We start from the raw sequence: 26,810 nt of genomic DNA, 5'->3' as shown, positions 1-26,810 counted from the left end.
GAACGACTTGGATATCTAACCAGCCTGGCACTTAAACATTCTCACCCTGCGTTTTAGAACTCATTTAACCTATCTCTCAGAATATATAGTGATTTATTTCGAAAATATTCCATGAAATAAATTCGTTACTCAATGTAACACATTTTTTTATGCACCAGTACCAAAAAATAATTGCTCTAGGTACAATGTTAATTTCGAATCGTTTATACACATCTTAGATATTTAGTTTTATGACATTCAGTTTATTTCTTTCCATAGACTTTATATGCAATCCATACAAAAGGTTACCTCTTATATCCCAGAAATGAATAAAGGAGATAGATGTGGTTGTATATGATTTTATCAACTTTGATACCGATTTTTCGTTCAGGAATGTGAATTAAGGTGCTATTCAAACCAGTGCATATACTAAATCCAAACCGTTAACTGCTTTTCAATTACTTGTATCCAAACCGTTACACACTTGATACATATGATTGACTTACGATTGTATTTTTCGCAAAAATACTATACTTCCAGTTTAGAGACCGATGACAAGATATGTCAGAAAATGTTTCTTCTTTCCTTTTAACTGATTTGTCTGATGATAGTTCTGATAACATCATTAAAAAGTTTCGTTTTCCCTTCTTGATTCCCATAATCTGTACGCTTTTATCACTTAGTAATTAAAACTGGAATAATCTGATCTTTTTATACCGAATAACTTAACCCTTAGAATGAAAACTGAATACCCAATAAATCTTTTTTTAAAATATGTGTTTAGTCGTAGAAAACATCATAAATTACATGATGTTTTTGATATTTTTTGATCGGGAGAGGCCATATTGGACGGCTACCGTTGTAGTTACCATACAGTGAAACTGATGCAGCGATAATAGACTGTTTAAAAGATAAATCTATTGTAATGGACTAATAAGTGATATGTTTTATCGTACTTTGATTTAGTTGCAAATAGATACTTTCATAGAAAAAACATATATTTCGACATATTATTTCAATAATGGTTAAAAATAGTTGTGTACTTGGTGCAAGTACACTCCTATATCCGGGATGCATTTTGATTACAAACATTACGGTAGTTTCACTCTAATCAAAAAGGAACAGTCACATGGTAGGCGGGTCTAGTTTTAGCGTTTTGTTTCTTTCTATACACTAGCTAAATAATTGAAAAGGGAATACATACGTATTTTACAAGGTTTGTAAAGTTTAGTTTTCGTTTTTTCTGGCTTATAATTCTGATGGCATTTGAAGGAATCCGGAATTACTGACTTTAATAGGATGTTTTGTGAATTTAATAAATCAATTATTATTGCTCTTGTTTAGCAAAACTCTTACTCAGAATATCTGTGTATTTAATAAATCAGTTATTATAGGTTGTATTCTAGGAACACGCATGATTATTTTTACAAAATTTCATTAAGTAAATTCAGTCTATTTTTTTTAATGAACGGTAACGTTATTTGAAACGAATTTTCTACATTTTGTTTGAATTCTTCAAGTAGGTGTTTATACTAATATATATAGTTTAGTTTTAGAAGTATATAATTAAACAACCCCCATAAATCTTTTTCAAAAATTTGCCTTAAAAACGTATGGAACTTTGGATAAAATTTATACGCAGATAGCTTTTTTATTAGCCTATGGTTTATGTTCATGTATAAATTAGAGTTCAAAATACATATATATTATACCGAACTATTATATGTATACACGTCTGTTCTACTACTATTTTAACCACCTCGATAGCCTAGTGGTAGAGCGTCCGCTTCGAGTGAGGGAGGTCTTGGGTTCGATCATCGGCCGCGTCATACCAAAGACGTGAAAAATGGTACCAGTAGCTCCCTTTCTTGGCGCTCAGCATTAAAAGGGAAACGGGCATCTTCTCTCATACCCTCGTGGCGATGGATTCCATCAGGAATGAGGTGTCGAGAGTGATTAATATAAATTGTAGAACTTCCTTCACATTCGACCTAAGATAAATTATGTATAATTACTATTTTGACCTGAAATAAAACAGATTAACGGTTACTATGGCACGTCGAACGTCAGATAAAAAATTTATGTTGTTTATCGCTGTTTGTATACGTCAATACTATATAGTGTGTCGTAATGTAGATTTCATTTTCTAAAACATTCATTTATGTTTTTGAATAACCTTATTTGATAACTTGTATTATATTGCTCTAAAACGCTCTCTCTATAATTTTATACAGCAAATAATACGTGTTGCAAAATGTTTTTTTTGTGGTATGCTGTATTCTGTTAAATATTTAACATATTTATTATGGGATAGTACGCTAACTAGTAACAAGACATGCCAATCACAGACCCGTAGTGGCCGGCGGCGTCCTGGGACAACTTTTGCAGTATAAACACACCGTACTTTGTGTTTATTCAGGTAGATAATACGAACATCTCTTACCTGGGCGTATGGTTTATTGGTTTGCGACAACCAATGGAATTCCCCCATATTATCCCGTGATTTAAATTATCGAATAAATCTGTTTAAGATGCAGTAAAACTTTTCCAAAATGAAATCAGTTTTAAGGCATTACACAAAAATACGGAATTATACAACATAAAGTTTAATTTTTGACATCATATATGACATTGTAGTCTCATTCGCTGTACAACAAAATTGTGTAAAGATGATACCCCAAAAAGATAGTGACTATTTTTTTTTAAATTAATTGAATTTACACTATATATTCGACATCTTTGTACTTATCGTTGAGTACTTAGATTTCAAAATTTTGTGTTCAAACAAATACAAATTGTTGATAACCTGTGTAATCTTGTGAGGCACAGATTTAAATTGTGTATATTTTTGTACCATTTGTACTAAGTTCATTGGCGGGTACGTTCAGGTTATCTTCAAACTTTCAAATAAGGGAAAAGGTCAAACGAGTGCATTTAACTGTTTACTAGATTGTGTTAGTAGATACTCATAAATTTTGTATCGATAAGATAACGATCCTGCTGATTTCACATGCAGCTATGTCAACAACAGTTCTTAATTTCCGTTTTTCAGTAAAATTAAATTTTCATCCCAGTTTGTGTCGTCATATTTGTATTGTTTATAAAATTACATTACTTGAGACTTCACAAAAGTTAAAATTTGATTTCACATAAGTCAAAAATAATGTAATTGAATAAAACTGGTTTTATAATTAAGGAGACGGTCTTTTAGTTCTGTGTTACATTTGCTTGACTATGAGCTACACTTTCTGATGCTAATCTCTGTTTTTCAGTTACGAAAGGATTGTCAATTTTGAAGAATGTCTCAGCCTCAAGGCCCACCACCGGGTTAGTAGGATTATGATAACTATTCAAGTATTGTCTTTCCTTTTAATTATTTTTTGTGGCACCGTCAAAAGTCGCAACACCGCTAAATGTCGCAACCACCGCTAAATGTCGAAAGGTTGACGTTACATGTCGTAACCAACGCTTTTGATTGGCCTCTAGTAAACAGGACTTGTTTCATACCTACTTTAAGCTGTGTCGATCTAGGTCTTGTCAAAAGATAAAGTTATCTTGAGTGCTTGACATATTATCTCGGCCGCATGACATTTTATCTCGAAAGCAAGACATCTTAGAGCTATTAATTGGTCATGGGTGGCCTGAATGTACAGTTATGTTCATATTTGTTTTATTTGCGTAGGAAGATCCTATGTGCCCTTCCGTACATTATTTGAGGAACGAGCGGGCACTTTGATATATTTCTTTTGCTTTAAGTTTCTTGGATGTGTCTCTTATCGTCACATCATCATCCTCCCTGCCCATATTATCCCCCTCACTCCTCAAACTTTACCCCAAACACATTAACCCCCTCAACCCACCGCACCCCAGACACCAAAAAATAATTTTTTATCCTTTGGCTTTGTAGGTATTGTGTCTTAGATGTCTGTATCATTATTCACCCCTTCCTCACCATTACATACCCTTCCCCTGCACCCACAAACACACACTGTCATTACCAACCCTTACTTATTTAGTTGAAACTAAAATTTTCCTGTCAGAAAACACTGGCCCTATTTTAAAGTAATTTGTGATCCTCTGTCAAAACTGTTCAAGCAAACTAGCGATCTAGGGCCATCAAGACCCTCTTGTTTCTATATACACCAGCAATTAGTATAAAGGTAATTGTCCGTGTTAAGTCTGTTACCCTCGAGAAAGAATACAAGACTGTATGACTATGATTTCAGTCGAGCTTAAAGTGCGACAATTAGTAATGGTGTTGCGACATATAATGAGGGACAAATTTTTGCGCCATTTAGCGTTACAGCTAGGTGCGACATATAGCGCCAGATGATTTTGCAATATTTAAAGGCAGTTGCGACATTTAACGTTTAACGGCGGTTGCGAAAATTTTTCACATTAGACCGACAAGCCGTTTTTAACCCCTCTCAGATACGCTTAGATAATCTATATTTCATGATGTATAATAATAATAATTTGGTAAAAAATAATACTTTTAGACTGTTGTAAAGATTTATTCACCGATTGTTTGAAAAATGGCCCACTAGATAGGTCGCGTGCAAATACAATGGGTATCACAGGGAATATTTACATATTGATATCGCTTGATAAAAATCGTATTTTGTTGGGACATTGATATCAGTTGGCAATATTGCGACACAAGTCATTTTCAGTTGTGATAATCTTGTAGGTTCGACATAAGTAATATCTTTCAGCTCAAAATATGTGATTTTCTGTTGTGACATACATGTAATTGTTTCAGATATGTAAATATCTGCTGTGACATTGGTTTCATCTTCAAATAAGCTTGCAATACAGGTGCATAACTATCTTCCTTGACATTATTCACAGGTTAACATAAAAGTGGTCTTTAGAGGCCCGGTGATGTATGCTCTCATGCTGTCTCTAGCTCATTTTTGTCTGCAGGACCATACCTCGGAATGCCAAACAAGTGATGTTTATTTTTTAATGGTCATTCAGTGTTCAGATAAGCTGGAAAAAATAAGTTGAGCTTAATTCTTTTGTTTGAACACATGTGCCCTTGAAATATATATTCAAATTGTCGCTGTCAATAAATATATATTGTAGAGAAGTAAATATTTGGTGTCCAAATTGGGGAAAGGGGTAGGGGAATAATCAAAATTAAATCAAAATACTAATTTTAATCGTTATGTTTTCCATGCGATGGAACAGTTACAGATTAGAAACTTGAAAATTCGCATTTATCGAAAAGGATATCAATCTCGACCAAAGACTTAGAGTAATAACCCTAAGAAATTCCCTCAGTTTAAATTACGAATATGATATATAAAACAGTTTATCATATATACATGTATATATTAGTCAAGGTCCATTAAGAGCATCTAACAACAACACAACAATAAAACAAACAGCAACAAGATAATAAGAATGAATAAAAGTATGAATAATGGAATGATAACTAAGTGTAATAGGTACAAAGTATACCGTATTACAAATGGAGAATGAGAGTACACATTTCAATTATTTGCATAACGACATGATATGTTTACAGAAAATTGACAATTTTATCAATACTGCTTTGTTAATAATTCATCAGTTGTTAAAATTTGATAGCCTTTGGATTTTCGTAACAGTACTCCTTTAGATATTTTTCTCTTTCAGCTGTAACGTGATCACATTTTAAAACATAATAAAATTCGTTGGCCAAAGTAATTTGATTGCACAGATAACAAATTCTAAGATTTTTGACTATCTTAAATAATCTTCCTTTTTCAACAGATAATGTGTGATTCTTGTAGGATATTAGCCAGATCCAAGGACAAAATGTTGAAATATTTTTCAAAAAACAAAACGTTCTTTATAGTAACGATAATTAATACATTTACTACAGTTATTTAGTGTACTCTCAAGCTTCAAAAAAAGTAGTCTCCACAATATTCTTGAACAATGTTGATGACTAAACTATTACAGGATAGCAGGAGTGCATTTTGGTCGAGCTTTAAATTGACAGGTTTCCACATGAGATATAAAACTAGATCTTTGGCCAAGACTATTTTTTTCAGTTATAGAAAGCCCTGAAATGTAAAGTGTGTCTTTTTCAACATTTGAACCCTAGAAAAATATTGCAACGCCTTAAGATAATTTGACTAACATCTGCATTGTCTACATTTCATAATATAGCTCAGGCCAAAGGAAAATGCTTTGTACAATGATTATCTAACTTCAACATATGTAAATTCAAATATTTGCAAATGGAGAATATGTTGCTCTGAAGGTCCTAAGCCTTTTTCTAACGCAGTTATTTTCTTAGTTACCTGTGAAGACCATCTACACATAAAGGCCACCTTTTGGCCGAAACATAGATTCATGAACATGCTAAATAAAATCGAGTGTGCTATCGTTTTGCTTGGTTGCATTCTTACTAATCAAATGTCTTACCGTACTTGGATTCAGTGTTGATATATTTTCTGGTCCTTTGGAATCGTGGAGTCCATTCAATATCTATGTAATAGAATTCCATTCTGTTAAGCCGGTGCTAGAGGACGTGAGGGGTGTTGCACTTTCAATTACTTCTCATGAACAGACTCAGTCAAACCAAGTCTGTTATCATTTTGCTCGGTTGCAATTTTGCTACACAGATTTTATTTACCAAAAAAAAAAAAAAAACCCCAAAAAAACCCAAGCTAGAAACCACATACGCCACATGACGCTAAAGACTCCTCATTCATTTCCTTAAATATTTTTGTCACTTTTCAAGTGTGAGTAAAGACCAACTCATTTCCGTATAATATATTTTATTTTTATGTAAACCTGTGAATGAAGGTCACCTGCACATAAAGACCTCTTTTTGGCATGGCCTTTACAGTCAAACCCGTGTCAGATACCACTTATTGTACCTTCCCATTCTAAAGAATGGGGACCTCCGTGTCCGAGTGGTAATACTCGCTGACTTCGAGTCACTTGCCCCTCACAGATGTGGGTTCGAGCTTCGCTTGGGGCGTAGAATTCTTCATGACTGTGATAAAGCCATCAACTGGCTTACGGAAGGGTGGTGGTTCTACCGAGGTGCCCGTCCGTCATACATGGAAGGACACCGGGTCTGGGGTGTTCTTCCACCTCGAAATGCTGGAATGTCGCCATAATGGCCTATGATGTTAAACCCAATAAAACACTAAAAAGACTTTATAAGAGCACTAGAAAAATTTCACATCATGGGACAGTTATGATTAGCATCTCATATATTATAAACATTTTTTTTGTTTTAGACCCTGATACAAAACAGTGTGCTGCTATATAACATAACCATTTTTTGTTAGGCAACAGCAGAGTTGTGTCTATTTATTTGTGCTGCACTGTTTATCATGCAGAAAATATGAAAGGAAAATTACAGTTGCATGTACGGTGCCCCTAAAGTGACATGTTACGCACTTTTTTCCACTTAGGTAATGTGAAACTTTTTTATTTCGTTTAAACGAATTTCGTTTTAACGAAATAACTATTTCGTTTAAACGAAACGAAATAAAAAAAGTCTCACATTACCTAAATGGAAAAAAAGTGCGTAACATGTCACTTTAGGGGCACCGTATGCATGCAATAAGCTTCAATAAATATTTATTTCTACATTAGTATTCATGTAAGTTTAAACTCTATGATATTTTTGTTGATGTATAAAATATGTTAGAAGTTAAATTCCATAATTTTTGAAATTCTGATACATTCGCATGTAAATAGACTGTAGGACATGTAATTTGTTATTTTTCAGCATACCAACAAGCTGGCTATCCACCACAAGGACAACATTCTTCTAATGTGGTGGTTGTTACTCAGCAGCCACAGCCTCAGGTTGTCGCCGTAGGGACTTGTGCCCGTTGCGGGGTAAGATCTTATTACTCGTTTAAATACTCGTTATAACAACGGATGTCGCAAACATTATTATGTCTCCCCTCTCTCTGGGGGAGACATATTGTTTTTGCCCTGTCCGTCCGTCCGTCCGTACGTCACACTTCATTTCCGAGCAATAACTGGAGAACCACTTGACCTAGAACCTTCAAACTTCATAGGTTGGTAGGGCTTATGGAGGAGACAACCCCTATTGCTTTTGGGATCACTCCGTCAAAGGTCAAGGTCACAGGGGCCTGAACATGGAAAACTATTTCCGATCAATAACTCGAGAACGACTTGACCCAGAATGTTGAAACTTCATAGGATGATTGGTCATGAAAAATAGATGACCCCTATTGATTTTGGAGTCATTCCGTTGAAGGTCAAGGTCACAGGGGCCTGAACATGGAAAACAATTTCCGATCAATAACTTGAGAACGACTTGATCCAGAATATTGAAACTTTATAAGATGATTGGTCATGCAAAGTAGATGACCTCTATTGATTTTGGAGTCACTCTGCTGAAGGTCAAGGTCACAAGGGCCTGAACATGGAAAACCATTTCCGATTAATAACTCAAGAATGGGTTGACCCAGAATAATGTAACTTCATAGGATGATTGGTCATGCAGAGTAGATGACCCCTATTGATTTTTGGTTTACTCTGTTGAAGGTCAAGGTCACAGGGGCCTGAACATTGAAAACCATTTCCAGTCAGTAACTTGAGAACCACTTGACCCAGAATGTTGAAACTTAATAGGATGATTGGTCATAAAGAGTAGACGAACCCTATCGATTTTTTGGTCACTCTGTTAAAGGTCAAGGTCACAGGGGCCTGAACATCGAAAACCGCTTCCGATCAATTACTCGAGAACCTCTCGACCCAGAATGTTGAAACTTCATAGGATGATTGGTCCTGCGCAGTAAATGACCCCTATTTGGGGTCACTTCATCAAAGGTCAAGTCACAGGGGCCTGAACATGGAAAACTATTTCCGATCAATAACTCGAGAACGACTTGACCCAGAATGTTGAAACTTCATAGGATGATTGGTCATGAAAAGTTGATGACCCCTATTGATTTTGGGGTCACTCTGTTGAAGGTCAAGGTCACAGGGGCCTGAACATGGAAAACAATTTCCGATCAATAACTTGAGAACCTCTCGACCCAGAATGTTGAAACTTTACAGGATGATTGGTCATGCAGAGTTAATGACCCCTATTGATTTTGGGGTCACTCTGTTGAAGGTCAAGATCACAAGGGCCTGAACATTGAAAACCATTTCCGGTCAGTAACTTGAGAACCACTTGATCCAGAATGTTGAAACTTAATAGGATGATTGATCATGCAGAGTAGATAACCCCTGTCGATTTTGGGGTCACTCTGTTAAAGGTCAAGGTCACAGGAGCCTGAACATGGAAAACAATTTCCGATCAATAACTTGAGAACCACTTGACCCAGAATGTTGAAACTTCATAGGATGATTGAACATGCAGAGTAGATGACCTCTATTGATTTTTTGGTCAGTCTGTTAAAGGTCAAGGTAACAGGAGCCTGGTCATGTAAAATCATTTCCGGAAAATAACTTGAGAACCACTTTACCTAGAATGTTGAAACTTAATAGGATGATTGGACATGCAGAGTAGATGACCCATATTTATTTTGAGGTCACTTGATCAAAGGTCAAGGTCACAGGAGCCTGAACAGTGACTTGAGAACCACTAGGCCAAGAGTGTTGAAACTTAGCGGGATGACTGGACATGCCAAGTAGATGATCCCTATTGTAGCCAACCATCAGTGTCTCTTTGACTTTCGCTCCTGACTCCTATTGACTTCTTGCCTATAGGACTTTGTATTGGGGGATACATGCGCTTTTTTACAAAAGCAATTTCTCGTTTTTAAAGAAGTAGTGTGAGAACTCAATTACTCGATATACTTGATGATAAGAAATTGTTGATAGTCGACAGCCTGTATGATCAGATAGGTTATTGATTGTTATCAAAATTTTCACTTTAATATAAATGCACCAGAGCTACTGTTTACTATTCAAGTTTATTTTCCGGGGAGGTGGGGGATGGCATTGTCCCCCTAACTTGTTCCTGCATAGTTATGCCAGTACATGTTTTTGTGACTGCTCACAGCCCTGGTAGCTCTTTTATTGCTGAGGCATCAATCATATAATTTACATTTTAACACTCTTATAGCAGAAATGGACCGGTGTGTTTATTGTTTAGGAAATGATCAAAACTTTTCATTTTGGTCAAACTGTTCTTTATGAAAGAAGTATACATGTGTATAACGAAACATGCAAAGATATTGCTTGGACTAACCCAGTACATAGTGTATGTCTTTATTGTGGCAATTATTTTTTTAATCACGAAAGTATATCAAAAGGTGCATAAAAACAAATGTATTTGGTTATCGCTGAAAGAAATTTGACATTTATGTTTTAAGAAAATTCTCACTTTTAATCAAACCAAAGAAAAATGACCTCATGAAAAATCAAAGCCAGGCACCAGAAGATGAAATGATCGGCCACTTTTGGGAGTGAAATATACTGTGGTGGTTACAAATGTTGGCCTTTGTACCCGTATGGTCAAGTTAATCACTCCGAAAGCGATATAGGATGAAAGTGTTGACCATACAATGTACAATGTGTGCATTATTTATATATACATGTACAGAGAAAAAATTAAGGAAGTTCATAAAAACTGCTCTTGGTGTGTTTTATATTTTATTATTCTGTTGTTAACACGATAGTATTAATAAGCATCGTAAGGATGCTGGGCATATTATCAATAATAGTTTTACAATTTATTCGACGTTTTGGCGCACGACACATAGCAACTAATAACTAAATCATCGATAAAATCTTAAGAGATATTATCTAAAGGGTGCCAGTATTAGGAAAAGCAGTCCCGCGTCGATGTCAATACAGACTGAGAATTTCAAAGAACCGGTCTACATTTGTTAAAGAAGTGTGCCAGTATAATGAAGTTGCATACCATTTTTTTAGCCAACAAAATGCGATTCTTCTCTTTGGTTTTGCAAAATGCATTACCCTGTTATCCAGGTCCCTGGCGCTTAAGGGGCCCATAATAGGAAACTCATCTCTATGCCAAATGTTTTTACAAACGATATATTATTTTCAGATTGGTCATGTGTCAGACAACTTTACCGTATTGGGTATAATTCTTGCGATATGCTTCTTTCCTCTTGGAGTTCTGTGTTGTTTCCTTCTAATGGAAAAGAGGTGCGACAGATGCGGGGCAGCATTTTAAAGACAAAAACTTTGATATAGCAATTTTGTGAAACGTGACAGAATGACACATAAAAACACAATTTTCTAAACAGCTTTTAAAATTTAATACATCATTTCGTAAACATTGCAGCATATTTGTAAAAAGTGTACCGGTTTCATCATTGAAGTTAAACTGAGCGAATCTAATTCATACGAGTGACTGCCTCACTGTAATTTTCAAAGAGATGTTTCGTGTCATACCTGTAATTGATACGTGTACGTGTAGGATTTCAATATGCGTTTGAGATATCAAAATTTAAAACATTACAATTTTCTCATAATTTAGTTGCACACATTCTTTATGTACTTATAAATTCTGAATTTGAGAGCGTATATGTACAGGTAGTAACTAATCGGGCAGTTTTATATACACACGTGCACAACCCAATTTGTCTAAATAAGGTTGTACAGATCTTCCTCAGTGGAAAGACCATTATATTAAATAAATTGTTGTTTACTAGCCAAAATAGTCAACAGTTTACATGGCAGCTCTTTGTAAGTTTAATACATGTATCTCCTTAATTCAGATTCATTATGTACGTACTTATTCACAATAAATTTCTTAAGTTATATATGCAGCAGCTTATTCTTTGAAGCCAATGTCCCCAGCGGTGGAAACGCCAAAGAAATGGGTGTTTTGGTTTTTATGCCCCCAGCATCTAGTGATGCGGGAGGCAAATAGTGATTGTCCTGTCCGTCCGTCCATCCGTTCGTTCATCCGTCCGTACGAGGTTAACCAAATGGGACCGTCTCGTCTAGCATCAGTACCCCTTACTAGAATTACTTGATACTTATGCAGATGTAACCTGTGACCATTCCTCATCTTCAGACATCACCTGACCTCAGTTTGACCTTGACCTCATTTTGGACTTAGGTTGCTTTATATGAGCCATCTCTTGGTTAACCAAATGGGACCGTTTCGTCTAGCATCAATACCCCTTACAAGAATGAATTGATACTAATACAGATGTAAACTGTGACGATTCCTCATCTTCAAACATCACCTGACCTCAGTTTGACCTTGATCTTGACCTCGTTTTGGACTTAGGTGCAAAATCTATCGACAAGGATGCCACCACTGGGGGCATCAAGCGTTTATTGAACGCAGCTTCTTGTTCGCTTATAAAACAATTTCGATAGCTCTCATTTAGGAATAAATCGGATATGGGTAAAGTAGCCGTAAGATTTATATATGTGTTTTTTTTATTATTGCTGCAATTTTCGTTTAGGTTGTGTGTGTGCCTTAGTTTAAAATTTGACGAACAAATATTATGAAACTTGTTGGCACTATACCTATACCAGTTCACAGTGTTATTCGAGAGATGGCATTGGTACCTTGTATGCATGCCAGCTACCGAAAAAAAAATGAGCCATATGCATTTGGACGAGGTTCCATTTAAACAAGTTATGTTTGTTTACCATAAACGTATCAGTTTAATTCATAGAATATAAAAAATATCAAATTTCACGAAGGCTAATCGACTAATTTCAAGTTTTGAGACAAACGAATAAGTTAAATATTTAAAAAGATAAGTTTTGTGATAATGTGTGTTTGTTTCATAATTCATATAATTAGACTGCCCGACATAACCGTTGCACTAAAATACGATATAACAGTCGTTTTTCAACTTAAGCAGAGTAAATTGAAGCAGAATATACAAGAATTTATCATTTGAATTTTATTTTCACTCGTGGTATAAAAATTCATGTTCATTGGTATTTATACAATTTGATAAAGATGGGAACGATATTCATGACAAAACAAACAGTTTATAGAAACACTGCATAAAAGTTTCCATATGAAGATAAACATATACTGTATTTCGATGTTATAAAAATCATTCATGTTAGAAGTACTTGTACATTATTATCATAATCGTTGAACTACATGTTACATTGTTTGATAACCTATTTAATCAAGTCAGTTATCTTGTGACATGCCCAGGTTTGTATATGCTGATTATTGATATAGGCTTGTCATATTAAACGTTTGCGAATTATAAGGTGGCTGATTAATGCCATTTCGTTATAGCTATAGAACGAAATAACGAAATGGCACAAATCAGCCACCATAGATTTAAGACATAAAATTTTATTATGCGCGGAATGTATATTAAAGTAATAAAACCAAACTTTCTCGTTGGGCCCTTTGTCCGTCCTGCCAGTCATGAAACTATTGGAGTTTTACTCAACACATGAAGTTGGCACTAGTAGTTTCAGCCGGTTACAACATAGTTGTGGCCCTTGAATTAATGGTTTAAAACAAATTATAGCTTTAGTCACAAACAAAACTGCAGATTCACAATTATAGTTGTTGAATATCATTCTAATAAAGTATTAAATACTTTCGAGGATATATGCAAAACATATTGTGTAAGACGGATGGATAGACCGGCAGGTAGACACAGGAAAATGCATAGCACCACAACGGGGTTATAAAAAGCCAGGTCTCATTGCTGTTAAATGCGCATGTTTTTCCTAAAGCAAATATTATAGTTAATTTTGTTCCGATGAGCCTTTAAATATTATAGCATCCCAAAAGTTCACGCTCGTCTTCGTCTAAACATTATCTGATTCCGTGCAGTCTGATCATGACCATTCAGTTAGTGTCTTTTTGGTATGCATTTCTATCATCTCTTAACAGTCTTATCCATCGCAGTGTTTTCATACCTTTTTTTTGTTACGCAGGTATGGATATAGATAAGATAATTGCCATTAGTAAGTACTTATATCAAGGAAATAGATAAAAAAGAATACAGGTGATCAGTTAAGTGTAAATATTAAGAAGAGTACTTTATCCAAAAAATTTAATACATTTGTTTGAATTTCAACACCATATCAAAACTTCCTTATTTAGATTAGAAGTTTATGAGATGTTCTACTTCCGCATACGTCTTTTTCAATTTAACCTTTACCTTTCTAAAATGGACTGCTCCATCATTTAATTTGGGCAATACCATTCATTATTAAAAGCGGTGTTCACTAAATATTTACTGACTGAACAGCGAACAGTGCAGACTATGATCAGCCAGCATGGATGTACAGGCTGATTTTGATCTGCACTGGTCACAAAGGCAAAATCACTTACCCCCAGCAGACTAAAGGTTAAAATGGACTTTGCACTTTTCTAAACTCAAGGACCCATGTAATTACAGTGATGACAGTTGTTCTGTATCTTACCTGATACTTTTGCTGGGTTAAGCATCACACCAACACCATTATAGGTCATATGGCGACATTCAAGCGTTTATGCTGGAGGAAGCCCCTAGGTGCCTCTCCATGCATTATTTATTCACGGACGGGCACCTGAGTAGAACCACCGACCTTCCGTAAGCCAGCTGTAAAAAGATCAACACAACCGCAGACTCAGTTTGACTGAGTCTGTTCATGAGAGGTCTTGGCATATGCAACACCCCTGACGCCCCCTAGCACTGTCACAGTACTGCCTGTATTAGTTTGCTATTGCAATATTCTAAATATAATTTGACCTCGTAAATTGCTATTTGCAACAATAACTATACATAATTCGAGGATATTAGTCTGTACCAGTTTATCTTGCACGGAATTAACGCCAGGTGCTGTATTTTTACAAGTGACAAAGTCGTGACCATTTGTTTTTAGTGAAAATGTAAAATCTTATTTTCTTTTTAAATGGTTAAATCAAATTTTACCCACTTTGCAGTTCCATGTGTCTGAGTCTGTTCATGAGAGGTATTGGCATATGCAACACCCCTGACGCCCCCTAGCACTGTCACATAACTGCCTGTATTAGTTTGCTATTGCAATATTCTAAATATAATTTGACCTCGTAAATTGCTATTTGCAACAATAACTATACATAATTCGAGGATATTAGTCTGTACCAGTTTATCTTGCACGGAATTAACGCCAGGTGCTGTATTTTTACAAGTGACAAAGTCGTGACCATTTGTTTTTAGTGAAAATGTAAAATCTTATGTTCTTTTTAAATGGTTAAATCAAATTTTACCCACTTTGCAGTTCCATGTGTTTCGAAGATCCGCTTATCACCAGGTTATAAAAGAAGGGTTGTAAGATACATAGTTAGCTGATTTTGCTTGTATTTGGGGCACTTACTCCGTTAGGTCGATGTATCGTTGTGTTAAAGACCTCCGGCTTATTACTATCATTTATTTATCAATTTGCGTTGCTGATACCTTTCAAATACTTACGTAGCTGAATTCTGCATGCTGAGAATATACATCAAGTTTATATGAACACTAAAATTTAATGTTTTCAATGAATTTGCTAACAAAGAAAATCTAATAATTGTGTCATGATGCTGATTATTGATATAGGCTTGTCATATTAAACGTTTGCGAATTATATGGTGACTGATTTATGCCATTTCGTTATAGCGATAATTTGTTATGTACTGAAAATTATTTGTCTAGATGTATCTTTTGAATTAATGTTCTTGGTTACATGAATCATAATCTTAGAAACCATTTATACAGAAGATAATCTGGTGTTTCGCTAATACTAGCTACTTTTCGTGAATAACAATCAACTTGAAGGAAACCGTAAAGCCTTTGGAAAGCTGCAATAGTAAACAAATAAATTTTAATTTTATATCGCGATGGTAAATAATATAAATTGTCTTCAGAAACAACACATACATTTATTATCCATGTAACAAATAATTATATAGTGTATAATAAATTAGGCTGCCGTTTCCTAATATATCGCTGCACTAAACACACATATGTTACCACCATTGATATTGTTCGAAATGTTTTTCTTTACTGTGATGTTTTGCTGTTCATTATGTATGAGCCTAAGTATTGAAATAAAAGTTGAAATGTTAAAAATAAAACGAAATAACGAAATGGCACAAATCAACCACCAGAGAATTAAGACGTAAAATTTTATTTTGCGCGGTATGTTTATTAACGCATTAAAACCAAACTTTCTCGCTGGGGCCCTTTGTCCGTCCAACCAAATTTGTGTGGCACGTATCTCAAACATTATCTGACAAACAGTCATGAAACTTTATTGGAGTTTTGTTCAACACACGAAGTTGTGCACTAGTTGTGGCCCTTGAATTAATGGTTTTAAACAAATTATAGCTTCAGTCACAAGCAAAACCGCCGATTCACAATATTCAGTTTAACCGAATTAAGGTTAAACTCTTTACTCGGCAAAAATGACTCCCCTTGTACACCATACCTTCACGTGACCAGGGAATTCTGGGTCAGGTATATAAACGCCCGTCTCGTCAGATTCCAGTCTTTTCGATTCTGAGTCTACTGAACGAGGTATAGTCATTGATACTTTAAACAAACATTTTAGTTTAAAAACTTCTTAAGACATAATATTCTCTTTCCAAACAATAATATATATTAATTTAAGATGTTGCTGTTATAAAGTTGTAATTTTTTTTGCTGGGTAACTATAGTTGTTGGATATCATTCTAATAAAGTATAAAATACTTTCGATAATATATGCAAAACATATTGTGTAAGACGGATGGACAAACCGACAAATACATAGGCGCGCAACAGGGTAATAAAAAGCCAGCCCTCATTGCAGTGTTATAGGAACAGGCTTTTTCTTAATTAAGCACATATCCTAGTTAATTGTATTGAGATTTATAGCGTCCCAGCAATTCACTCACGTCTTCTTACTCTGGTAGCTCGAATCCGATTGCCGATCACTTTAAAATTGCCGGAAAAAAGTTACAGGGTTATTATGCCAAAATATCATGTATGGGCTGGGATGGTCATAATAGAGTATATTTTATTATTGTAATCATGTCATGGTGCACTGTGCGGATTTGTATTGTTTCAAAATATCAGCACGTCAGCAGCGTTATCGTTTATCTACGACTTCTCTATCATCTGTCATCTGCCGTTTTTCATACCTGTTTGTAACCTTTTTGTTACGCAGGTTTTGAAATAGATAAAAAGAGGACAATTACGGGTTATCAGTGTAGTGTAAACATTTGAAAAGTGCTTTATAAAAAAAAAAAAAAAAGATTTTTAACGCCATATCAAACTTCCTTACTTAGATTAAAAGTTTATGAGATATCATACTTCCGCATACTCCTTACTCGATTTAGAATGGGATTGGCATTTTTCTAAACTCAATTACCCGTGCCATTATAGTTGTGGTATTTGTTTGTGTTTTGTAGCATACCCGATACTGTTTTAGATGAAGAAATATTTCATGTAAGGTCTATCCAGGCTCCCGCAATTTTGCTCGATACACTTATGGTCTTTCTACCTGTAGATTAAATCTATATGAGCCACACCATGGGAAAACCAACATAGTGCATTTGTGACCAGCATGGATCCAGACCAGCCTGCGCATCCGCGCAGTCTGGTCAGGATCCATGCTGTTCGCTTTCAAAGCATATTGCAATTTGAGAAAGTGCGCGGATGCACAGGCTGGTCTGGATCCATGCTGGTCCCAAATGCACTATGTTGGTTTTCTCATGGTGCGGCTCAATTATGAAGATACTTTATAATGATAGATCGCAACCAGGCAAACTAATTGCTGTCTGTTCATGAGAGGTCATGGCTTGTGCAACAGCCCTGGCGCCCCTAGCACTGTTGCAATACTGTCTGTATCAGTTTGCTATTGCAGTACTCTAAATATATTTTGACCTCTTAATTTGCTATTTGCATCAATAACTGTACATACTTTGAGGAAATTAGTCTGTATCAGTGCAAGATCAAAATATCTTGCACGGTGTTCACGCCAGATGCTATATTTTTACGAGTGGCGAAGTCGTGACCTTTTTTTCGAGTGAAAATGTAAAATCTGATGTTCACGAGTGAAAAAGATCTTGTTTACGCATTTAAAACAAACCATTAGTCCTTGAATTATATATCTTTTTAGATTGTAAAATCAAAGTTTACACACTCTGCAATTCCATGTGTTTCAAACCTCCGCTTATTGTTGGGTAATAGAAGAAGGGTTTGTAAGATACATATTTAGCTGTTGTTGCTTGTATTTGGGACACTTACTCCGTTAGGTCGATGTATCGTTAAGTTTAACCCTTAGCCTGCTGGCGGCATGTGATTCTGCCTTTGCAACCAGTGCAGACCATTCAGTCAGTATCTTTTTTGGTAAGCACCATGGTACTGTCCAAATTGGAAGATGGACAAGATCATTATATAAATTAAGCAAGGTAAGGGTTGAAGACCAAATTGGAAGATGGACACGTTTATTAATATATAAATTTAGCAAGGTAAGGGTTAAAGATCTCTATTTATTTATTTATTAATTTGTGTTACCGATACCTTGAGTATTTCAGTTTAATTGAATTCTGCATGCAGAGAATATACATCAAGTTTATATGCACACTAAAATTTAACGTTTTCAATGAATTTGCTAACAAAGAAACTAGTGTGTATGTAATCTAATTCATAATCTACACTACATTTACATTTTGTTTTTGCTTCTGAACAATCTTAGTTAATATCCCGGGAATTTTGATGTAAGAAATTATTAGAAACAAACTAATTCAGCATATTTACTCGTGTGGCACGAATCTTTAAGTTCTTAGGTTTTAATGCTTGAATTCGCTTCTTATTTAATTTCGTTAAAGTGTATAGTTTATGATTAAGTTAGATATGTGGTAGTCCTACAAATATACATAATTTCATTATACAAATTTACATATTATTGTTCTCAAACATATTGTATGTTGAAAAAGACTTTCTTACTCTTAGTCTACGTATCATGGCCTTTAAGTCTATTTTTCTATTGTAAAATTGTGGTTCTTAAAAATCGAAAACTCATTTTTTCGAAAGTTTAAAATTTTTATATGAAAATGTTTCTTTGATATCTCAAAGTTTTAAAACAATCAGCAAATAAAGCCAGATTGACACTTTAAAGCTTTTGATGATTTACAATTAAAAATACTGTATTGACATCGTTGTTTAGATCAGAACTTAAATAATATAGCCTAATGATGCTGTTTGGCAATATAACCAAAGGTATAAATAGAAAGTGGGCAGAATAAAACACAAGACGATCGTTTTGTAAAAATATGAAAACTGACGAAAATGGCCCAGAATATACAACAGGACCTAGCTGAGCATTGATAGTCATGAAAAGTCATGAAAAGGAACGTTTTCCCATTTTGTTTTTGAAAGACATAACACAACGTATTATTAGAACCCTTTTTCACATTGTTCCGCGTATTTTATGGTAATAAAACGCCATATTTTATGGTAATAAAACGCCAGTAATTTGCTGAATTTAACTTCGTTCTAATTACTTTATGTTTGCACCGCGTATCATATTTAGCAAAAATACTGTCACACTGCACGCTTAATGTCTTTTTTTCCCAAAACTAATCTGGTAATATATCTTGTCCGTTTCGTTAAAATTTGGGCGATATAGTTTCATACTACCTTTCAAAAAACGACTCTGTCTGATCAGGTGTATTCTCATGCATGCAGACCGACAAAAATTCAGGTAAGGTACATTTTATTACGCTTATAAACATGATAGAGATACTCGCATATCATTTAAGAAATATATTTTGAGTCGTGTCATATAAATTCTCCCCGGTCAAAGCAGAACAATTATGCAAAGCTTTTGTTAATGTATCATTAAATTTTATGTACCTCTTAGTATATGGCTATTCTGATAAAACAAATATTTACCGCAGTATTCAATATACGTTTAAATGGTATTGTATCATATCGCCCATTTATTGACGCATCATTTCGAAACTTGAACAACCAGGAAGACATTTTAAGTGCTACCATAATTATTCAAAACAATACTCTTGTATAAATAAATTAGTAAAGATCTTTGAAATGTTCACGTTTATTCGTTAAGATCACGCGTATCAATTCGGTACGAAATATCTGCTAAAAGCTAACATCCATAACATACCATTTTCATAGCATATTTCAAAGAGATGAATGTACAGTATAAATCAATTCAGTTTTCAAGGATATATATTTAAAATACAAACTAGAATAGTTTTCATCATAAATAATGTAGATTCACACAAAATACTCAGTAGTACATTTTTTTTCAGTGAGATACTTCACACTTAATATGACAGCCAAACAGTCTTCATAATGTAAGGCATAATTTACCGATGTGTAAATCTGGGCGGTTTTATTACGTCGAGTTAATTTTGATACTTTACTTATCGCCCGTGTCCGTAGAATGAGAGCGATACTGAAAGGGGCATGATACAAAGCATCCAATTCAGTACACTGTTGAAACTGAAACCGCACAGAGACATATTCAAGTGTATTTTTCTTTTAATTACTCTAACCTATAAATGTTGTACCATCATCTACTCATGTTTTCTGAACCCGTATTACCCTACATGGTGGAATTGACAGACTACATTTCCCAGATTTACATTCCATCAGTTTTTCTTTCTTAATTAATGTAAAATAAAGCAAATGAAACCAACGTTTTTGCAGAAATAAAAGTGCATTGTATATTATAGAGAGTCCGCCAAATCGACCGACTAGAGTGATACAGTTTCAGAATACAACAAGTCTGTGATGAAACAGGATGTTGTGTAAACTTGTTTGGTGACAGCTGTATTTTGAAAGAAAATCACGGTATAGGTAGACAACGGCAGTAAAACAGTACAAAGGAAAGCATTTCATTTAGTTCAAATATATTGTACGTTACTGTTTAATACAATACAATAGTTCCGGGGATATAATTTTGAAAATAATGTATGATTTTGAATACATATTTTCAATGTTGAGTAAGAGTTAAATCAAATTCAGTTTTGTTATACATGTAACTGTCATAACTGACTCAGAAATGACTATTTAGATGGAAGGTCACGTTATTACGGTTATAACTAGCAGCCTACAGAAGATTTTAGTTAGTGGCATTATAAAGTTATAGATGGCCCGACTGTCAATCCATAATGCCGGGTTTCGAATCCGGGCCCAGGAACTGGCAATTTCTCAGATGCTCTTGAGTATCTCCCACCCAACTTAAAGGCCAGCACTGGTTCTTTCCAGGAAAGACGGCTCCGCGTATATCGGTACTTTAGATACACCGGACACGTTAAAGACCCAGACTATACACAAAGTTAGCCGGACAAGCTTTCTCTCACTCTGTCTCTCTTGTCAGATCACTAGTACATGATGAAGCGCTGTCTGTGTGTGACTGTCCTTGTGTGAACCGCATCTGAACGTGTTTACCATGAAAACGGTATAATATATTATTGAGTCGGCTAAAGGCTGAAAGCCTTTTGACGAGTCCTTGCTGTTCAGCGATTCTCTAAATGGACCGAATAACACGTGAAGGGATGTAGTTCCATTAGATTTCCCAAACTTCAAACAGTTCACTGCATGAATGAAGTTAAGTTGTGTCAATTCCCTTTGCTATGACCAATATACGATGTAATCTGTCATATTTATGACTTGTAATTGTGCAATACTCGAATGTAACTCATTAAGCATAAATGTGCATTTTAAGAATTGCGCAGGCTTACAAAGCTTGGATAACATCCAGCGAAAGACAAAAAATAGTCCACAGGGCTCCAGATAAGATGCGTATTAGCGTGAATTACGTATAGAAATAATGCAAATACGCATGTCTAATAATTTCTAAGCGTATAAAAACGTATATAAAATTACAGAAACGCACACAATGCTTTTTTAAAAACAAAATCTGAATCGTCTGGATGCGTTAGGTAACATAGCCGATCAGCCTTAATTCTCCCACATTGAACGTAAACAGGCATCGTATGATTTCTATAAACTTTGCGTGGCCGGTTGAATTTTGCAGTCAGTAAACGGATAAATTATCGGAAGAAGAAGCTCTTACTGGTTTGTTTAGTTACTACTGATATTAAAATGATTTTAATTCTTATTTTCGAGAAATAAACAAATCGGCGAAACATTAAATTGTATTTTCTTGTAGTTTTTGAAATCGAAAGTAGATCGTCTATGTTTGGCTGCTTTCACGAAACGAAACAACTTTTTTATGAAAAGATTTAAATAAGAGGTAATTTAACCGTAAACTTCAATGTCAGATACTGCCAATTGCTGCTAAATGTCTTCGTATCATCACAATTTGTAAAATATATTGTTGAAACTGGAGAAAAGTGTAATCGTATCCGGATATAATATTTTGGGTAAATATCGAGCTGTGTTATGAAATTTTAAGAAAAAAACCCTAAAAACAAACTGAAACTGGTAGACTGTACTGTCAGTACATCAATCATTAGCCGACTCAGGCCCTTCAGGCCTTTGATTATTATTATTATACCAGATTTATATAGCGCCCTTTTCATTATCAATTTCACGTTCAAAGGCGCTTTACATAGTTCAAATGCAGCCACACAGGGCGCATATATATGCAAGGTAAAAGAAATATTTTGCGCGGGATGCATGAATGGACATCCTACATCCGGAAGTTATTTATAGATAATACGGTAAATAAACTTGATACTCACGCATGGTCACATGTTATAAGTTAAACTAGCTAAATTTAGATAAGAAAGAAAAAGGAATATTCAGGGACTTACCGAGGTTTGTGAACTTAAATTGTTCTTTGTTCTGTTTGTGATTTAAACAACATCAGAAATGACTACATATTTTTAATGTTTTTATTGTATGTCCGTAAGATTTTATTACAGTTTAGGGTTAAAGTAAGTGGAAACTTGAGATCCATTCGTCATTCTATTATTTTCTCCATGTTCTAATTCATATACAAAGACTTGGTATAAACCATCTCATTTCAAACGGGCGTTTTCTTATCTCAAAAAATGCAGAGTTTAACGTGACACTTTCATTATCATATTTAACAATTGTTTGATAACCTATTTAATGTAGTACTAAAGTTTGGCTCAGCTACGCTTCGGTTGAACTAAGATAATTTTTACGCAGACGTGCGCTTACAGTCGAGTATGGGGGGTACCTTGTTAACAATAATATGCTTTTTAAGTTACTTTCCATGGAATTGCAAGAATTTACATCTTTTATTCATGATTTCGTACTATGCAAACAGCAATTTTATATTCGAATTCCATTTATTTTTCATGGAGTACCGAAACCTATTTTTAGGACGTGAAACTGAAAGTATAACTTATTTTCGTCTGTTTTTCCCATACGTTGGCGACCGCAAGATTTCGTAAGATAATTTGACCGCAACTTGTATGTTTTGGTTACGAAGTATTTAATTGTTTTACCACGTAATCGTTAAGTTGTTTAACACCCGGAAATAGATGCCTGCACATGCACCGAGGTTAAATTCCCAGTGTCGTGCATCGAAATCGATACAATTTTCACTGCTTTAATATTGAAAAAAAGATTATTGACCACGTACAAGTGGAACAGATTTTTTTTCTGTAACGAAATTTAATTGTTCAGTGGAAAGTAGCCTCAAAATTCAATATTTCAACCTGTGAAAGGTATTTTCTAAATTGACGAATGTTACGGCAGAATCAATCGTGTTCAGCATACTGTACACACCCTTGAATCGTAACCTTGTCTTAGTGTATGTAATGGGTTAGTTTATGATTAACAGTTAACAGAAACAAAAAAAACATAGCATATAAACAGGATGAAACTAGCAAAATATGAACACAAAGGGAAGAAATATTTCGAACATAGTATACCTTATTTTTGTAATAAGAACATTTACAGATAGTTTAATTTCTATACTATAGTATTTCGTATTTCTATACAAGTATTCCATATTTCTATAAGAGTATTTCGTGTTTCTCTTTTATTAGCATTTAGAAATACGTAATATCCCTATAGGTATAGGAATACGAAATACTCGCAGAGAAGTACGAAATACTCGTACGAGTATTTCGTATTTCTGTACGAGTATTTATACGAGTATTTCATATTTCTGTACGAGTATTTCGTACTTCTCTGCGAGTATTACGTATTCCTATACCTATAGGGGTATTACGTATTTCTATAGATTCGTCACATCGGACTAACTATTGTTAAAAACACTATCTATACGCGTCCAAATAACGTTCCGAGATAACACAACCTTTAAACGTAATTCCACTTAAATTTTAAGACCAACTTCATATAAGTTAAAACTGATTTACGTTGCTATGATTGAATTTCATTTCAGTTTTTCAGATCAGAGAGAAGAATTATCATAACCTGAAAAATGTCAAAACCTGAAGGTCCGCCTCCATGTAAGTATATTTGATCATATTTAATTTTCTAAACTTACAACTTACATCAAGCATATATCATCTCTGGAAAAATAAAATTTGGAAAATTATCGGACCTGGTATGGATCGGTTTAATGAAAACCCTTGTCTTTATTATTTTATTATTCGAAAAAACAAGCCAAAATGAATTAAAATATATAGAAACGTGCTACCCTTTCAAATAATACATGCGAGTACATTCCATTAGACTTATTTTAAGGTTGAAAACATGTGTTTTGATAATATTTGATCATACTCATGTCGTCCCAGGTCCGATATCCTTGCCTGTGGAAACAGTTTGGGTGTTAATTTTTCTTAGATTTTGCGCAGTTTTGCTCATCTAAAATGTAATAATACTTTCTTTGAAATCGAATATATGTATATCAACAAATGCTTCATTTGTTCCTTCGACAAGAACATATCCCGCTAGAATTTTACAATAAACATAACAGGCGAATGACCCCATCCCATAGTACAACGATATTTCAATATACATGTATATCCCGTACATGTTAAACTTGCACTACTATAAATGTGTACATATTTGTATTTTGTTATCTAAAACGTACCGGAAGCATTAAGTTGTTTTTTAATTGTAATACATGTATTTAAAAGATGTCCACGGGCGGATGTTGCTATCACATTGACTTTCGCCTTTAGCCTGCTGGCGGCATGTGATTCTGTCTTTGCGACCAGTGCAGACCAAGATCAGCCGGCACTTCCTCCGTGCAGGCTGATCATGGTCTGCTTTGTTCGCTATTCAATCAGTAAATTTTCAGTGAAACACCCTTTGAATAGTAAATGGTATTGCCCAAATTGAATGATGGACCGTGCAGTCCATTTTAGAAATTTAGCAGGCTAATGGTTAATATATGGAATAAGGCAAACCGATTTTTATTTCCTATGATCACAAAGGATGTTCTCATAGATTTAATTTGTCATTTTAAGCTTACCAACAGTCTGGCTACCCTCCCCAGACTGGGTACCCCCCACAGGCTGGTTACGCTCCACAACAAGGCTATGCACCGCCGCCACCACAAGGATATACACAACAGTCATCTAATGTTGTTGTTGTTACCCAGCCACAGCAAGTTGTCGCCGTTGGAAGTTGTCGAGTCTGTGGGGTAAGATCTAATTTGAAAGTGTGATAAACCTCTGAAATCTAAACACTGCATACCTCACTGAAGTGACATGCATTTCATGTTGTTGCTTTTTTTCTGGCAAAGCATTATTCCCCTTTTTCTAAAATAATATCTACATCGTGGTAGTACCACCCATATATACCTGCCTAAAGTTTGATAATCACAATTCAAGAATTGACCACAGTACTACCCTTAACCCTCGATATATGGTATAAATACAGTTGAAACCCATACTCTCAAACTCGCTTATTTTAAAATTCCGGCTATCTCGAAGTCGTTTTCAAATCCCGTCCCGAAAACATGTGCTTATAATATAAATATTAAGTTGAATTTCGGTTATCTCGAAGTAAAACGCTCGATCCCTTGGAATTAAAGATACCCAATTTCATTTGAATGTATTTTAAAGCTTTCAAAGCAATTTAAGCAGTTTTTAACCGAAAAGTCAACATGATATATAATTTATATATGTTTATTATACTGGATACAAATATTTGTTTTTCTATTTTCAGGTTGGTCATGTTTCAGAAAATTTCACAGGACTGGGTATTATTCTGGCGATTTGTTTCTTTCCACTTGGAGTTCTGTGTTGTTTCCTTTTGATGGAAAAGAGATGTGATAGATGCGGAGCATCATTTTAATGACACATGTTTTGGGCCTCATTAAGGGCATCATTTTTTTGACGTATTTCAGACTGTTTTATACATCAAATAGTCGCATTCATTTTAAATAAACAAAACGATGATATAAAATCTATATCTGACATTAGTTTATATCAAAAGAACTGAAATTTGTACAAAAAAAAACAAAACAAAACAAAAACAAAACATTTATATTAATATTGATTCTGTGCACCATTCCAAAGCGTCTTGTTTGTTTGTACTATATTATTATAATTGTGGAAATAAATACAGTTTAAGCCAAAGCGTCTCGGACAGACGATTTACCATATGTTTGTGTTTGCGGGTGGCTTTACTGATAATACTATTCGCTCGGTATGCATATATGTGTTAATGCTAGCATTTAAACGATAGACTTACAGAAAATGGTAATTCATCTTACTGCCACAAAATGTACTAAAAAGCCAAATACTTCCAATGTGAAAGCCTGGAGAAACACCATAGTTGACAATGTGAAACATTTTCATAATCGAAAAAATGAATTCAAAATTATGCAGGATTGACAGTTCAATCAAGTCAATTTGAAAAAGTTGAAACATAGTTGTAAAAAGTCTATATTCTTTTTGTTCTTGAGGTGTTAAGAAACCATGTTGTGTTCATTATCATTTATTGGAAGACCAATATTAGTTTTAAGGCAAAAGTTTAATTTTAAGGTAGTAATTTTAATAAAACACAAAAATAAAGTTTCATACATCCAAA

General features: G+C 34.6%; 2 protein-coding genes across 4 annotated transcripts in view; both read left to right on the top strand.

Moving 5' to 3' along the window:
• LOC128555335 (brain protein I3-like) overlaps positions 1-11,712 on the top strand; it is a 22,643-nt gene extending 10,931 nt beyond the window's left edge. The window contains exons 1-4 of one of the 2 annotated variants that reach the window (XM_053537484.1): positions 1,027-1,111; positions 3,252-3,306; positions 7,724-7,836; positions 10,994-11,712. In XM_053537484.1, the coding sequence (XP_053393459.1) occupies positions 3,279-3,306; positions 7,724-7,836; positions 10,994-11,122 (270 nt within the window). In that variant the 5' untranslated portion in view covers positions 1,027-1,111; positions 3,252-3,278 and the 3' untranslated portion in view covers positions 11,123-11,712. Of the gene's footprint in view, positions 1-1,026; positions 1,112-3,251; positions 3,307-7,723; positions 7,837-10,993 lie in introns of those variants that run through there. The other variant, XM_053537485.1, reaches the window with a different exon arrangement.
• On the top strand, positions 1,068-26,810 carry LOC128555333 (brain protein I3-like). 2 transcript variants are annotated; one of them, XM_053537482.1, is made up of 4 exons: positions 1,068-1,195; positions 24,208-24,274; positions 25,241-25,416; positions 25,944-26,810. In XM_053537482.1, exons 2-4 carry the CDS (start codon positions 24,247-24,249, stop codon positions 26,070-26,072), a joined length of 333 nt encoding a protein of 110 aa, XP_053393457.1. In that variant the 5' UTR covers positions 1,068-1,195; positions 24,208-24,246; the 3' UTR covers positions 26,073-26,810. The 2 variants fall into 2 exon arrangements, with proteins under 2 accessions (XP_053393457.1, XP_053393456.1); XM_053537481.1 differs by lacking the exon at positions 1,068-1,195 and adding an exon at positions 22,551-22,643.

The sequence above is a fragment of the Mercenaria mercenaria genome, chromosome 2 (assembly GCF_021730395.1).
Source record: "Mercenaria mercenaria strain notata chromosome 2, MADL_Memer_1, whole genome shotgun sequence".
Taxonomy (NCBI): Eukaryota; Metazoa; Mollusca; class Bivalvia; order Venerida; family Veneridae; genus Mercenaria; species Mercenaria mercenaria.
The sequence above is the reverse complement of the archived record's forward strand: the minus strand, read 5'-3'. Positions and strand labels throughout refer to the sequence as shown.